General features: G+C 54.4%; 1 protein-coding gene across 4 annotated transcripts in view; it reads right to left on the reverse strand.

Moving 5' to 3' along the window:
- The window catches only part of ATAT1 (alpha tubulin acetyltransferase 1), a 235,485-nt gene that overhangs the window by 11,846 nt on the left and 209,463 nt on the right, over window positions 1-14,176 (reverse strand). For all 4 annotated transcript variants that reach the window (XM_085610964.1, XM_085610893.1, XM_085610810.1 and 1 more), the window contains exon 11: window positions 11,847-11,898. In XM_085610964.1, the coding sequence (XP_085467090.1) occupies window positions 11,847-11,898 (52 nt within the window). The remainder of the gene's footprint in view (window positions 1-11,846; window positions 11,899-14,176) is intronic.

Here is a 14,176-nt window from a genome sequence, read left to right on the forward strand (position 1 = left end):
TGATGAGGATATTATTCTCCCCTTCTAGAGGGAGAGACATGTTAAAATCCTACTTTGCTGTTTAACTCTAACCAAAGCCTCAGCATCACAAAATGGATGCTGCTGCCACAGACAAGAGTCTGACCTCCTGCTGCTGGGAGTGATCCCGGCAAGGGAGGCTTGGACAATAGGTTTCCTGCTTGGGGAGGTGCTAGCACCTCCCCAGACAGACTTTAGTGTATTGGGGCAGGAAGGGCTGAAAGGAATGAGACATGCCTGGGGCACACAAGGTGTCCCATGCATAGTCCAGTTCAAACCGGTGCTGGGACACTCCAGCCCCAGTCCTGGCGCGAAACTGGACAAAGGGAAGCGGGTGTAACCACCCCCCTCCTAGGTCCCACCCATAAGGCGTTACCTAGCAGGCAACCCAGCCCCCCAGATTAGTATAAGAGTGGTAGCTGGGCCCCAGGAGATTAGATTATCCTGAACCTGCAACTTGAACAGAAACTCTGGACCTTCGACATTCGACGAAAGAAGAAGACTGAAGAATCTCCCTTGTGGCCAAGGAGTGGCTACCCTGTGCAAACAGGCACCATCAAGAGACTACCCTTTGCTTTGCTAAAGTTCTATGAGGGACCGACTGCAGAGCCCGACCAGAGCCTTGACTTCCAGACTTCTCCGACCCTGATCCACATCCACAGCCGAGCTGAGATCCGTGGAGGCGACGAGAGACGTGGGACCGGCTACCTGGGAAAAGTGGCGAGTATCTTCCAGCGCAGCTTCTGAGGCACCCTCGAGGTTGTGCACCGGGGATTGAGAAGCCCCAACCCCAAGCACCATCTGCACCGAAGATCAGCCCCCCACACTCCACGAGTCCTGCGTGGGGCCCTTCTGCATTTTTCTGCTTGCCGCGTCTGTCCGGTTGCTTGCCCGTTGGCTAGCGGCCTTTGTGACGACACACCTTGAAATCTTCACTGCTGGTTTGGCTCCTCCAGACTGGCTCCCGCTTCTTTGCAAAAGAGAAGCACCCCAGACCTTCCTGGTCTGCACCAGAAGCAAGTCCTCCGTTCTTCGTGGGTTCCGCTTGCCAAGGCTTGGTGAGTCCTAGTTCGGCGTGGTCACTGGCTAGTGACCTTGACTCTGTCCCTTCTGCTTGCAGGTACCCTTCCTTCTTGATCCCGGCCTTGGGATCCACCGGACACTCTGCACTGACTGCCTGTCAGCAACTTTCCTTCAGGCATCCATAGAAGTCCACGACGAAACCCGACGCAAGTTCACACCTATGCACCCGCAGCCCGTGGGCTAGGTAACTTGGGTACTTCGGTGCTCACAAGGGTTGTGACTATCCTAGGGTCTAGTTTCCGAGTCTCGACTTCCTAGTTGCTTCAGAAGTGTCCTAAAACTGCTTATTTCAGAACTGTACTATTTCTATCGACTATACGCATTACGCGTGAGTGTTTCCACTCTGCACCTGAATCCCGTGGGCCTCCCACTTCCTAACTGTTGGTAGTGTAGTGTAGCTCCAGCGATTCCCTAGGCCTAGGCCTATTCTATTTCCGTGACAGTGGTCCTTATACAACTTCTTTAGTATATGGTTTGCGTGGCCCCTAGGGCCTAACTGTATTACTGACCTGTGTGACTTAATGTATGCTTAAATAAGACTGTGTTGTACTTACCTCGAATCTCATAAAGAGTGCTGAGGGTTTGACTAGAATAAATACACTTTATTTTATATATATATCTGTTGTGGTGTCCTTTCATTTGGTATTCAAGGGATTATATATGGTATCACAGCTGGCTTCACGTGCCATTCAGAGTTTAGCCTAAGACTGCTCTTGTCCATGCTACCACTAGGATAGCTGGTCTATAAGGTTGACTTTACAACCAATCACCATAAGGGTTGTTTGGACTGATATAAGGTGTACACTAGAACTAGTGACATCATACATCAGGCCAACTTCTCACATGCTGTTCTTCCCCTGTCCAGGTTCTCGACCTCAGAGGAAAAGACACTCAGGGGCCAATTAAGATGTCTGTCGGAAAGGCTCCGAACGGCATTCGGATTCTCCTAAACCGTTTCGGAACCTATGTTTCCGACTGACTCGGAAACCTTTCCAGCCGACCAATTACAATAGAAGTTAACCATTCGGGCTGCCTGAATTGGTTCCGATCAGCACGCGTAGTCCCCGTAGTAGGTCGGAGCCGATTCGTACAGCTCTATGGACACTGTTTACGACAGAGCGATTACGATGTCAGAGTCTGAAAGCCGTTCTGAGTCTGCCTGCCTGACACAAAACGGCTCTCGGAAATAGACTTTGGGGGCCCATTGCAGGCCCCCTTCCATCCTGAGGCCCCCAGTTGGGGTCCGTGGGGTACCCAAGGGACTCCCCTTTAAAACCATGCATGGTGTGGCAGCCACCATGGGGTGCCTGCGGCAGGGTGAAATGTGTTTAATGCCTGTGTTCTCGTTCAGAACACAGACTCCCATTGGAGTCAAAGGGAGTCCGACAGAACGGTGTTCGGAAACGTCGCAATCGGTCGGCCGGACTCACCTAACCTAAGTTGGTCGGAAAAGTTTCCGAACGATCATAGTCGGCCCCTTAGTGTGAATAACCTTGCCTCTCTTGGTGTCCTGCCCAAACTGAGTGGTTCATACTGGCTTCTGCTGGACTATCTTCCTCTGTATCTACCTCTTATGTAACAAGCTCTTGGATTTATGGACCTCCAGGCTGATTCTTCACGCCTCCATCACTATGGCCAGGCTCCTCTTAAGACTCACCGCAGAACACAACCGTATCACGTCCTAATGTTGATGGAAGTACTGTGAACTTTCAGCCACTTTTCACCCATGAGGTCCACAAGAATGCTGCTGGTCCCTGTTTTAATTACAAATGCTGTGGTACCCTCGTTTGGCCGCAATCCTCTTCCACGTTACTTATTCTTGGACAGTTTCATGCCTGCTCTTATTCTGTGTCTGTGTGCCTGGAGGTGCTATTCTACAGGCACTGCTAGTCTGCAGCTGATCTGTGGTTACTTTCTTCACCCTTGTGCTGTGTGTGATGGAAGCTTGTTCTGCTGCTGCATGTACTGGATCTGTCCTGGATATGAGGGAGAATTGTAGGGCCTCTGTCTGTGCTGTATTCGTGCTGTGATTGAGGGAAGCTTGTGTTGCTGCTGCATGTACTGGATCTGTCCTGGACTTGTACTGCTGCTGTCTGTGCTGCAGTTGTGCAGTGAATGAGGGAAGCTTGAACAGCTGCTAGCTATCTTGAATGTGTTCTGTGTATGGGGACAGCTTACACGGCTGCTATCTGTGCTGTGCTTTTGCTGTGTATGAGGATAGCTTGTAATAGTTCTGGCCGTGCTGAATATGTTCTAAGTATGAGGGTAGCTTGCATTGCTGCTAATGCTTCATGTGTTCTAAGTATGAGGGTAACTTGCTTTGCTGCTGATGCTGCATGTGTTCTAAGTATGGGGGTAGCTTGTCCGGCTACTATCTCTGCTGTATGACCCTTGACCCGGTCACTCCACTCCGCACGGCCCCCGTGTGCCCAGATTCTGCTGCTGCTGCCACCTCTCCTTAAGGCCCCTGCTCTCCAGGCTTGCCCAGGCTTGCCCTCGCTCTCCCGCTCCGTCTTCCCGCTCTTTCCACCCCCCTTCCGCTCCCCGCCGCTGCTCTCCTGCGGCCCCACCCCCTTCTCTTGGCACCCACTCCCCATTCGCCGCCCCGCTCCCGCCTCCCAGCTGCTCCTCCCTCCCACTTGGCCATATATGGCGGGGACCGCGCGGCAGTGAGCAGTGACCCTTGACCCGGTCACTCCACTCCGCACGGCCCCGTGTGCCCAGATTCTGCTGCCGCTGCCTTCTTGGCCTCTCTTGCTGCCGCCTCTCCTTAAGGCCCCTGCTCTCCAGGCTTGCCCAGGCTTGCCCTCGCTCTCCCGCTCCGTCTTCCCGCTCTTTCCACCCCCCCCTTCCGCTCCCCGCCGCTGCTCTCCTGTGGCCCGCCCCCTTCTCTTGGCACCCGCTCCCCATTCGCCGCCCCGCTCCCGCCTCCTAGCTGCTCCTCCCTCCCACTTGGCCATATATGGCGGGGACCGTGCGGCAGTGAGCAGTGACCCTTGACCCGGTCACTCCACTCCGCACGGCCCCGTGTGCCCAGATTCTGCTGCTGCTGCCTTCTTGGCCTCTCTTGCTGCCGCCTCTCCTTAAGGCCCCTGCTCTCCAGGCTTGCCCAGGCTTGCCCTCGCTCTCCCGCTCCGTCTTCCCGCTCTTTCCACCCCCCCCTTCCGCTCCCCGCCGCTGCTCTCCTGTGGCCCGCCCCCTTCTCTTGGCACCCGCTCCCCATTCGCCGCCCCGCTCCCGCCTCCTAGCTGCTCCTCCCTCCCACTTGGCCATATATGGCGGGGACCGCGCGGCAGTGAGCAGTGACCCTTGACCCGGTCACTCCACTCCGCACGGCCCCCGTGTGCCCAGTTTCTGCTGCTGCTGCCTTCTTGGCCTGTCTTGCTGCCGCCTCTCCTTAAGGCCCCTGCTCTCCAGGCTTGCCCAGGCTTGCGCTCCGTCTTCCCGCTCTTTCCACCCCCCCCTTCCGCTCCCCGCTGCTGCTCTCCTGCGGCCCGCCCCCTTCTCTTGGCACCCGCTCCCCATTCGCCGCCCCGCTCCTGCATCCCAGCTGCTCCTCCCTCCCACTTGGCCATATATGGCGGGGACCGCGCGGCAGTGAGCAGTGACCCTTGACCCGGTCACCCCACTCCGCACAGCCCCCGTGTGCCCAGATTCTGCTGCCGCTGCCTTCTTGGCCTCTCTTGCTGCCGCCTCTCCTTAAGGCCCCTGCTCTCCAGGCTTGCCCAGGCTTGCCCTCGCTCTCCCGCTCCGTCTTCCCGCTCTTTCCACCCCCCCTTCCGCTCCCCGCCGCTTCTCTCCTGTGGCCCCGCCCCCTTCTCTTGGCACCCGCTCCCCATTCGCCGCCCCGCTCCCGCCTCCCAGCTGCTCCTCCCTCCCACATCGCCATTGATGGCGGTGACCGCGCGTACGCGCAGCGGCCACGAGCAGCGGGCGCACCGATTGCGCGCCAAAGGCAAGCCCGCCTACGCCCGTCCACGCCTGGACCGCGCCAGAACCCCTGGACCCCGCCGGAGCCAGCCAACCCGACAGAGATACAACGCCGCCACCCTCCACGCACTCAACACCAGCCGACAGCCAGCCTGCTACCAAGCCAACCCGAAACGCACCCACGGAACATTCACCTGCCACGCCTGCAACTTCACCTGCACCCGATCCTGCACCACACCCACCAAGCCAGGCTCCAGCAACGACCACCTCAAGTGCATCTTGCTCAACACCCGCTCCATCCACAGGCACGCCGTCGAACTCTGGAACCTTCTCGACACAACATCACCAGACGTCGCCTTCCTCACAGAAACATGGATGAACGCCTCCTCAGCTCCCGACATCGCCATAGCCATCCCGGATGGCTACAAGATCACCCGGAAGGACCGCGTCAACCAAGCCGGAGGAGGCATCGCCATCGTCCACAGAAACACCATCCGAATCAAGACCAAAACCGACGACACCCTCACCGCCGCCGAATACCTTCACTTCCAGATACACACCGACCCCAAGACCACCCTCAGAGGCACCCTCGTCTCCAGACCCCCGGGACCATGCACACAATTCAGCGAAGCCATCTCAGACTTCGTCAGCCCGCACGCCCTTACCTCCTCAGACTACATCCTCCTAGGAGACCTCAACTTCCACCTGGAGAACAACAATGACAGCAACACCGCCACCCTGCTGGACAACCTCGCCAACCTCGGACTCAAGCAACTGGTGAACACCCCCACCCACATCGCCGGCCACACGCTTGACCCCATCTTCTCCTCCAGCAAGCACATATCCTTCAGCCACTCCACCGGACTGCACTGGACAGACCACAGCTGCGTCCACTTCAACTTCAGGAGAACCACGACCCACAACCACCCTCAACAGGTTCCCCGCAGAAGCTGGAGCAAGATCACCGCCGACCAGCTCACCACCTCCCTCAGCCAGAACCCCCCCACCAACAAGACGGACCCCAACGAAGCAGCCCGCAACCTCACACAGTGGCTCACCAACTGCGCCGATGACCTCGCACCACTGAAGAACCCCCCCAGCAGACATGGCAGCAAGAAAGCCTCCTGGTTCACCAGCGACCTCAAAAACTCCAAGAAAACCTGTCGTACCCTCGAGAAAGCCTGGCGCCACGACCAGACTACAGAAAACATGACAGCCCTCAAGAACGCCACCCGCAAACAACCACCAACTGATCCGCACCACCAAAAGGACCACATTCAAAGAATGACTGGACAACAACTCCCGCAACAGCAAGGAACTCTTCAGCATCGTCAAAGAGCTCTGCAGCCCCAGCGCCTGCAACAACGACATCACACCCTCGCAGGACCTCTGCGACTCACTCGCCTCGTTCTTTCACCACAAGATTGCCGACATACACAACAGTTTCGGCGCACAGACCGCGCACCCTACCACCGATACGGCGCCCCCCACCACCACCCTCCGCACCTGGACGACGGTCAGCACCGAAGATACCACCCACACGATGAACACCATCCACTCCGGCTCCCCAACCGACCCCTGCCCACACCACATCTTCAACAAAGCCGACTCCATCATCGCACCCCAACTCCGGAACATCATCAACAGCTCCTTCGCATCCGCCACCTTCCCAGAGAGCTGGAATCACGCCGAGCTCAGCGCCCTCCTGAAGAAACCCATCGCGGACCCCACGGACCTCAAGAACTTCCGCCCCATCTCGCTCCTCCCCTTTCCGGCCAAAGTCATCGAGAAGATCGTCAACAAACAACTCTCCGCCTTCCTCGAGACCAACGGATCCCTCGACCCCTCGCAGTCCGGCTTCCGAGCAAACCACAGCACCAAGACCGCCCTCATCGCAGCCACCGATGACATCAGGTCCCTGCTCGACAACGGGGAAACAACTGCCCTCATCCTCCTGGACCTCTCGGCAGCCTTCGACACCGTATGCCACTGCATCCTGATACAGCGCCTCAGCAACATCGGAATCCAAGGAAAGGCCTTGGAATGGATCATCTTGTTCATCGCCGGCAGAACCCAGAGAGTCCGCCTTCCCCCGTTCCGGTCCATGGCCACCGAAGTCATCTGCGGCGTCGCGCAAGGATCCTCGCTCAGCCCCACCCTCTTCAACGTCTACATGAGCCCCCTCGCACCCATCGCACGCCAACACAACCTCAACATCATCTCCTACGCCGACGACACCCAGCTGATCCTCTCCCTCACCAACTACCCCGCCAGAGCCAACCTCCAGGAAGGAATGAAAGACGTCGCGGAATGGATGAAGCTCAGCCGGCTGAAACTGAACTCAGATAAGACAGAAGTCCTCATCCTGGGAACATCCCCCTCCGCCTGGGACGACTCCTGGTGGCCTCCTGCCCTGGGCTCCGCTCCAAAGCCAACGGACCATGCTCGCAACCTGGGCTTCATCCTGGACTCCTCCCTCACGATGACCAAGCAAGTCAATGCCGTCTCGTCATCCTGCTTCAACACCCTGCGCATGCTCCGAAAGATTTTCCGGTGGATCCCCACCGACACCAGGAAGACGGTCACCCAGGCCCTCGTCACCAGCCGACTGGACTACAGAAACACCCTCTACGCTGGAACCACAGCCAAACTACAGAAAAGACTCCAGCGCATACAGAACGCCTCTGCACGACTTATCCTGGACACCCCCCGCTTCAGCCACATCTCTCCCCAGCTGAGAGACCTGCACTGGCTCCCCATCAGCAAGAGGATCACGTTCAGACTCCTCACCCACGCACACAAGGCTCTCCATGACATGGGACCCACATACCTCAACAACCGCCTCACATTCTACACACCCACCCGCCACCTCCGCTCTGCCAGCCTCGCCCTCGCCACCGTCCCGCGTATCCGCAAGACCACCGCCGGAGGAAGATCCTTCTCCTACCTGGCGGCCAAGTCATGGAACTCACTCCCCACCCACCTACGACTGACCCAGAACCATCTCTCCTTCAGGAAACAGCTCAAGACCTGGCTCTTCGAGCAGTAGCGGATCCCCCTCCCCCCAGCGCCTTGAGTAGCGCGCTTTACAAATTGATTGATTGATTATGTGTTCTAAGTATGAGGTTAGCTTGCCCAGCTGCTATCACTGCTGCATGTGTTCTCTACGTATGAGGGTAGCTTGCCCGGCTACTACCACTGCTGCATGTGTTCTAAGTATGAGGGTAGCTTGCCCAGCTGCTATCACTGCTGCATTTGTTCTCTACGTATGAGGGTAGCTTGCTCGACTACTACCACTGCTGCATGTGTTCTAAGAATGACGGTAGCTTTGCAGCTACTATCTCTGCTGGATGTGTTCTAAGTATAAGGGTAGCTTGCCTGCCTCCTATCGCTGTTGCATGTGTTCTATGTATGAGGGTAGCTTGCCCTGCTACTATCACTGCTACATTTGTTCTATAAGTATGAGGGTAGCTTGCCCGGCTACTACCGCTGCTGCATGTGTTCTAAGTATGAGGGTAGCTTGCCCAGCTACTATCATTGCTGCATATGTTCTAAGTATGAGTGTACCTTGCATGGCTGGTATTGCTGCTGATTCTGCATGTGTTCTAAAGTATGAGGCTAGCTTGCCCAGCTACTATCTCTACTGTATGTGTTCTGAGTATGAGCATAGATTGCCCGGATACTATCACTGCTGCATGTGTTCTCTAAGTATGAGGGTAGCTTGCACGGCTGCTATTGCTGCTGATTCTGCATGTGTTCTAAGTATGAGGGTAGCTTGCACGGCTACTATTGCAGCAGCCTGTGTTCTCTAAGTATGAGGGTAGCTTGCCTGGCTACTATCAATGCTGCATATGTTCTAAGTATGAGGGTAGCTTCCCCGGCTACTTTCGCTGCTGCATGTGCTCTAAGTATGATGGTAGCTTGCCGGCCACTATCTCTACTGCATGTGTTCTCTAAGTATGAGGTTAGCTTGCCTGGCTACTATCTCTACTGCATGTGTTCTGAGTATGAGGGTAGCTTGCCCGGATACTATCACTGCTGCATGTGTTCTTTAAGTATGAGGGTAGCTTGCACGGCTATTGCTGCAGCATGTGTTCTCTAAGTATGAGGGTAGCTTGCATGGCTGCTATTGCTGCTGATTCTGCATGTGTTCTAAGTATGAGGGTAGCTTGCCCAGCTACTATCTCTACTGCATGTGTTCTGAGTATGAGGGTAGCTTGCCCGGATACTATCACTGCTGCATGTGTTCTATGAATGAGGGTAGCTTTCCTGCTACTATCTCTGCTGGATGTGTTCTAAGTATAAGGGTAGCCTGCCTGGCTACTATCGCTGCTGCATGTGTTCTAAGTATGAGGGTAGCTTGCCTGCATACTTTCGCTGCTGCATGTGCTCTAAGTATGATGGTAGCTTGCCGGCCACTATCTCTACTGCATGTGTTCTGAGTATGAGGGTAGCTTGCCCGGCTACTATCACTGCTGCATGTGTTCTCTAAGTATGAGGTTAGCTTGCCTGGCTACTATCTCTACTGCATGTGTTCTGAGTATGAGGGTAGCTTGCCCGGATACTATCACTGCTGCATGTGTTCTTTAAGTATGAGGGTAGCTTGCACAGCTATTGCTGCAGCATGTGTTCTCTAAGTATGAGGGTAGCTTGCATGGCTGCTATTGCTGCTGATTCTGCATGTGTTCTACGTATGAGGGTAGCTTGCCCAGCTACTATCTCTACTGCATGTGTTCTGAGTATGAGGGTAGCTTGCCCGGATACTATCACTGCTGCATGTGTTCTATGAATGAGGGTAGCTTTCCTGCTACTATCTCTGCTGGATGTGTTCTAAGTATAAGGGTAGCCTGCCTGGCTACTATCGCTGCTGCATGTGTTCTAAGTATGAGGGTAGGTTGCCTGCATACTTTCGCTGCTGCATGTGTTCTAAGTATGATGGTAGCTTGCCGGCTACTATCTCTACTGCATGTGTTCAGAGTATGAGGGTAGCTTGCCCGGCTACTATCACTGCTGCATGTGTTCTTTAAGTAAGAGGGTAGCTTGCACGGCTATTGCTGCAGCATGTGTTCTCTAAGTATGAGGGTAACTTGCATGGCTGCTATTGCTGCTGATTCTGCATGTGTTCTAAGTATGAGGGTAGCTTGCCCAGCTACTATCTCTACTGCATGTGTTCTGAGTATGAGGGTAGCTTGACCGGATACTATCACTGCTGCATGTGTTCTATAAATGAGGGTAGCTTTGCAGCTACTATCGTTGTTGCATGTGTTTTAAGTATGAGGGTAGCTTGCCCTGCTACTATCACTGCTACATTTGTTCTCTAAGTATGAGGGTAGCTTGCCCGGCTACTACCGCTGCAGCATGTGTTCTAAGTATGAGGGTAGCTTGCCCAGCTACTATCATTGCTGCATATGTTCTAAGTATGAGTGTAGCTTGCATGGCTGCTATTGCTGCTGATTCTGCATGTGTTCTAAAGTATGAGGGTAGCTTTCCCAGATAATATCACTGCTGCATGTGTTCTCTAAGTATGAGGGTAGCTTACACGGCTACTATTGCTGCAGCCTGTGTTCTCTAAGTATGAGGGTAGCTTGCCTGGCTACTTTCGCTGCTGCATGTGTTCTAAGTATGATGGTAGCTTGCCCAGCTACTATCTCTACTGCGTGTGTTCTGAGTATGAGGGTAGCTTGCCCGGCTACTATCACTGCTTCATGTGTTCTTTAGGTATGAGGGTAGTTTGCCTGGCTTCTATCTCTGCTGCATGTGTTCTAAGTATGAGGGTAGCTTGCCCGGCTACTTTCGCTGCTGCATGTGTTCTAAGTATGATAGTAGCTTGCCCGGCTACTATCTCTACTGCATGTGTTCTGAGTATGAGGGTAGCTTGCCCGGCTATTATCACTGCTGCATTTGTTCTCTAAGTACGAGGGAAGCTTGCCTGCCTACTATAACTGCTGCATGCGTTCTAAGTATGAGCGTAGCTTGCCTGGCTAATATCGCTGCTGCATGTGTTCTAAGTATGAGGGTATCTTGCCCAGCTACTATCGCTGCTCCATGTATTTTAAGTATGAGGGTAGCTTGCCTGGCTACTACCGCTGCTGCATGGGTACTAAGTATGAAGGTAGCTTGTTGGCTTTTATCGCTGCTGCATGTATTCTAAGTATGAGGGTAGCTTGCCCAGCTACTATCGCTGCTACATGTATTTTAAGTATGAGGGTAGCTTGCCTGGCTACTACCGCTGCTGCATGGGTACTAAGTATGAAGGTAGCTTGTTGGCTTTTATCGCTGCTGCATGTATTCTAAGTATGAGGGTAGCTTGCCCAGCTACTATCGCTGCTACATGTGTTGTAAGTATGAGGGTAGCTTGCTTGGCTGCTATCACTGCTGATCCTGCATGTGTTCAAAGTATGAGGGTAGCTTGCTTGGCTGCTACTACTGCTGAGGCTGCATGTGTTCTAAGTATGAGGGGAGCTTGCATGGCTGCTATCTGCTGATGCTGCATGTGTTCAAAGTATGAGGGTTGCTTGCATGGATGCTATCGCTGCTGAATGTGTTCTCAGTAAGAGGGTAACTTGCATGGATGCTATCACTGCTGCCTGTGTTTTTAGTATGAGGGTAGCTTGCCCGGCTACAATCACTCCTGCATGTATTTAAAGTATGGGGGTAGGTTACCCGGCTACAACCACTCCTGCATGTATTTAACGTATAAGGGAAGCCTGCAAGGCTGCTATCTGCTGCACGTGTTACAGCTGATAGTTGGATTTGTCTTTCCTGCAGGAATGAAACTTGCTACACATTTGAAGGCTTCGGATGCCAACACTCACCGTGCCGGGGCTTTGCTCTTTCCAGGATTCTCCGTAAGGGTGTCACCGGCACCTAGAGAAAGGAGCCAACTGTTAATAATCAGATCCTCCATACTCTCCCATTCTCACCATCAGGTGTACTCCCTTCCCTCCTTCCCCTTGTCCAGCTGTTGTCCCTTTCCCTGCCGCTCCTAGGGAACGTCCCTTTGCCCTCCATCGTCCTAATATAATCCCTTTCCTCTAATCAAGGCCACTTTCCCATAACTTCAAGCATGGGCTCTTTCTACCCATGAAGGTGTGGTCGCTTCTCCATCCCGCTCCCAGCCACCTCCCTTCACCCACCACTCTAGGTGGCATAGCGACGGTAGCACAAACATCGTGAACTGAACCCCAGCACCCAGACAGATCACCCTCCAGCGCCCTGAGACCCTCACGGGTGAGTAGCCGCGCTTTACAAATCCTGATTGATTGATTGAGTGACCAACAGATGAATGAAACCTTGAACCAATTTTACCACAACAAGAGCGAGTGAGCAGGAGATCAAGCCTTGGACTGGTGGTAACACAAAGAGAACGAGTGAGCTCAAGAAGAACCCTCGTACCAAAGGCAGCAAGAGAGCACATGAGAACCGGATCAAACCTCGCACAGAAGGTAGCATCAAGAGTGCGAGTCAGACTATGAGGATCATTAGCCCTGCAAAGTGAGTGATTGCGCAGAGAGAGGATAGTGTGCTGCCCCTGAGCTGGAGACGATGAGGATCATTAGCCCTGCAAAGTGACTGAGTGCGAAGAGAGAGGATAGAGTGCTGCCCCTGAGCTGGAGACGATGAGGATCATTAGCCCTGCAAAGTGACCAGTAGGAGAGAGGATAGAGCGTTGCCCCTGAGCTGGAGACTATGAGGATCATTAGCCCTGCAAAGTGACTGCGAGGAGAGAGGAAATAGCGCTGCCCCTGAGCTGGAGACGATCCAGCACTGCCCCTGAGCTGGAGACTATGAGGCTCATTAGCCCCGCAAAGTGACTGCGTGCGAAGAGAGAGGATACAGCGCTGCCCCTGAGCTGGAGACTATGACGCTCATTAGCCCCGCAAAGTGACTGCGTGCGAAGAGAGAGGATAGAGCGCTGCCCCTGAGCTGAAGACTATGAGGCTCATTAGCCCCGCAAAGTGACTGCGTGCGAAGAGGGAGGATACAGTGCTGCCCCTGAGCTGGAGACTATGAGGATCATTAGCCCTGCAAAGTGACTGGGAGGAGAGAGGATAGAGCGCTGCCCCTGAGCTGGAGACTATGAGGATCATTAGCCCTGCAAAGTGACTGGGAGGAGAGAGGATACAGCGCTGCCCCTGAGCTGGAGACGATCCAGCACTGCCCCTGAGCTGGAGACTATGAGGCTCATTAGCCCCGCAAAGTGACTGAGTGCGAAGAGAGAGGATACAGCGCTGCCCCTGAGCTGGAGACTATGAGGCTCATTAGCCCTTTAAAGTGACTGCGTGCGAAGAGAGAGGATAGAGCGCTGCCCCTGAGCTGAAGACTATGAGGCTCATTAGCCCCGCAAAGTGAGTGCGTGCGAAGAGAGAGGATACAGCGCTGCCCCCGAGCTTGAGACTATGAGGATCATTAGCCCTGCAAAGTGACTGCGTGCGAAGAGAGAGGATAGAGAGATGCCCCGAGCTGGAGACTATGAGGATCATTAGCCTTGCAAAGTGACTGAGTGCGAAGAGAGAGGATACAGCGCTGCCCCTGAGCTGGAGACTATGAGGATCATTAGTCCTGCACAGTGACTGCGTGCGAAGAGAGAGGATAGAGTGCTGCCCCTGAGCTGGAGACTTTGAGGATCATTAGCCCTGCAAAGTGACTGCGTGCGAACAGAGAGGATAGAGCGCTGCCCCTGAGCTGCAGACTATGAGGATCATTAGCCCTGTAAAGTGACTGAGTGCGAAGAGAGAGGAAACAGCGCTGGCCCTGAGCCGGAGACTATGAGGCTCATTAGCCCCGCAAAGTGACTGAGTGCGAAGAGAGAGGATAGAGTGCTGCCCCCGGGCTGGAGACTATAAGGATCATTAGCCCCGCAAAGTGACTGCGTGCAAAGAGAGAGGATACAGCGCTGCCCCTGAGCTGGAGACGATCCAGCACTGCCCCTGAGCTGGAGACTATGAGGCTCATTAGCCCCGCAAAGTGACTGCGTGCGAAGAGAGAGGATACAGCGCTGCCCCCGAGCTGAAGACTATGAGGCTCATTAGCCCCGCAAAGTGACTGCGTGCGAAGAGAGAGGATACAGTGCTGCCCCTGAGCTGGAGACTATGAGGATCATTTGCCCTGGAAAGTGACTGGGAGGAGAGAGGATAGAGCGTTG

The sequence above is a fragment of the Triturus cristatus genome, chromosome 1_1, assembly GCF_964204655.1.
Source record: "Triturus cristatus chromosome 1_1, aTriCri1.1, whole genome shotgun sequence".
In the NCBI taxonomy this organism is placed as follows: Eukaryota; Metazoa; Chordata; class Amphibia; order Caudata; family Salamandridae; genus Triturus; species Triturus cristatus.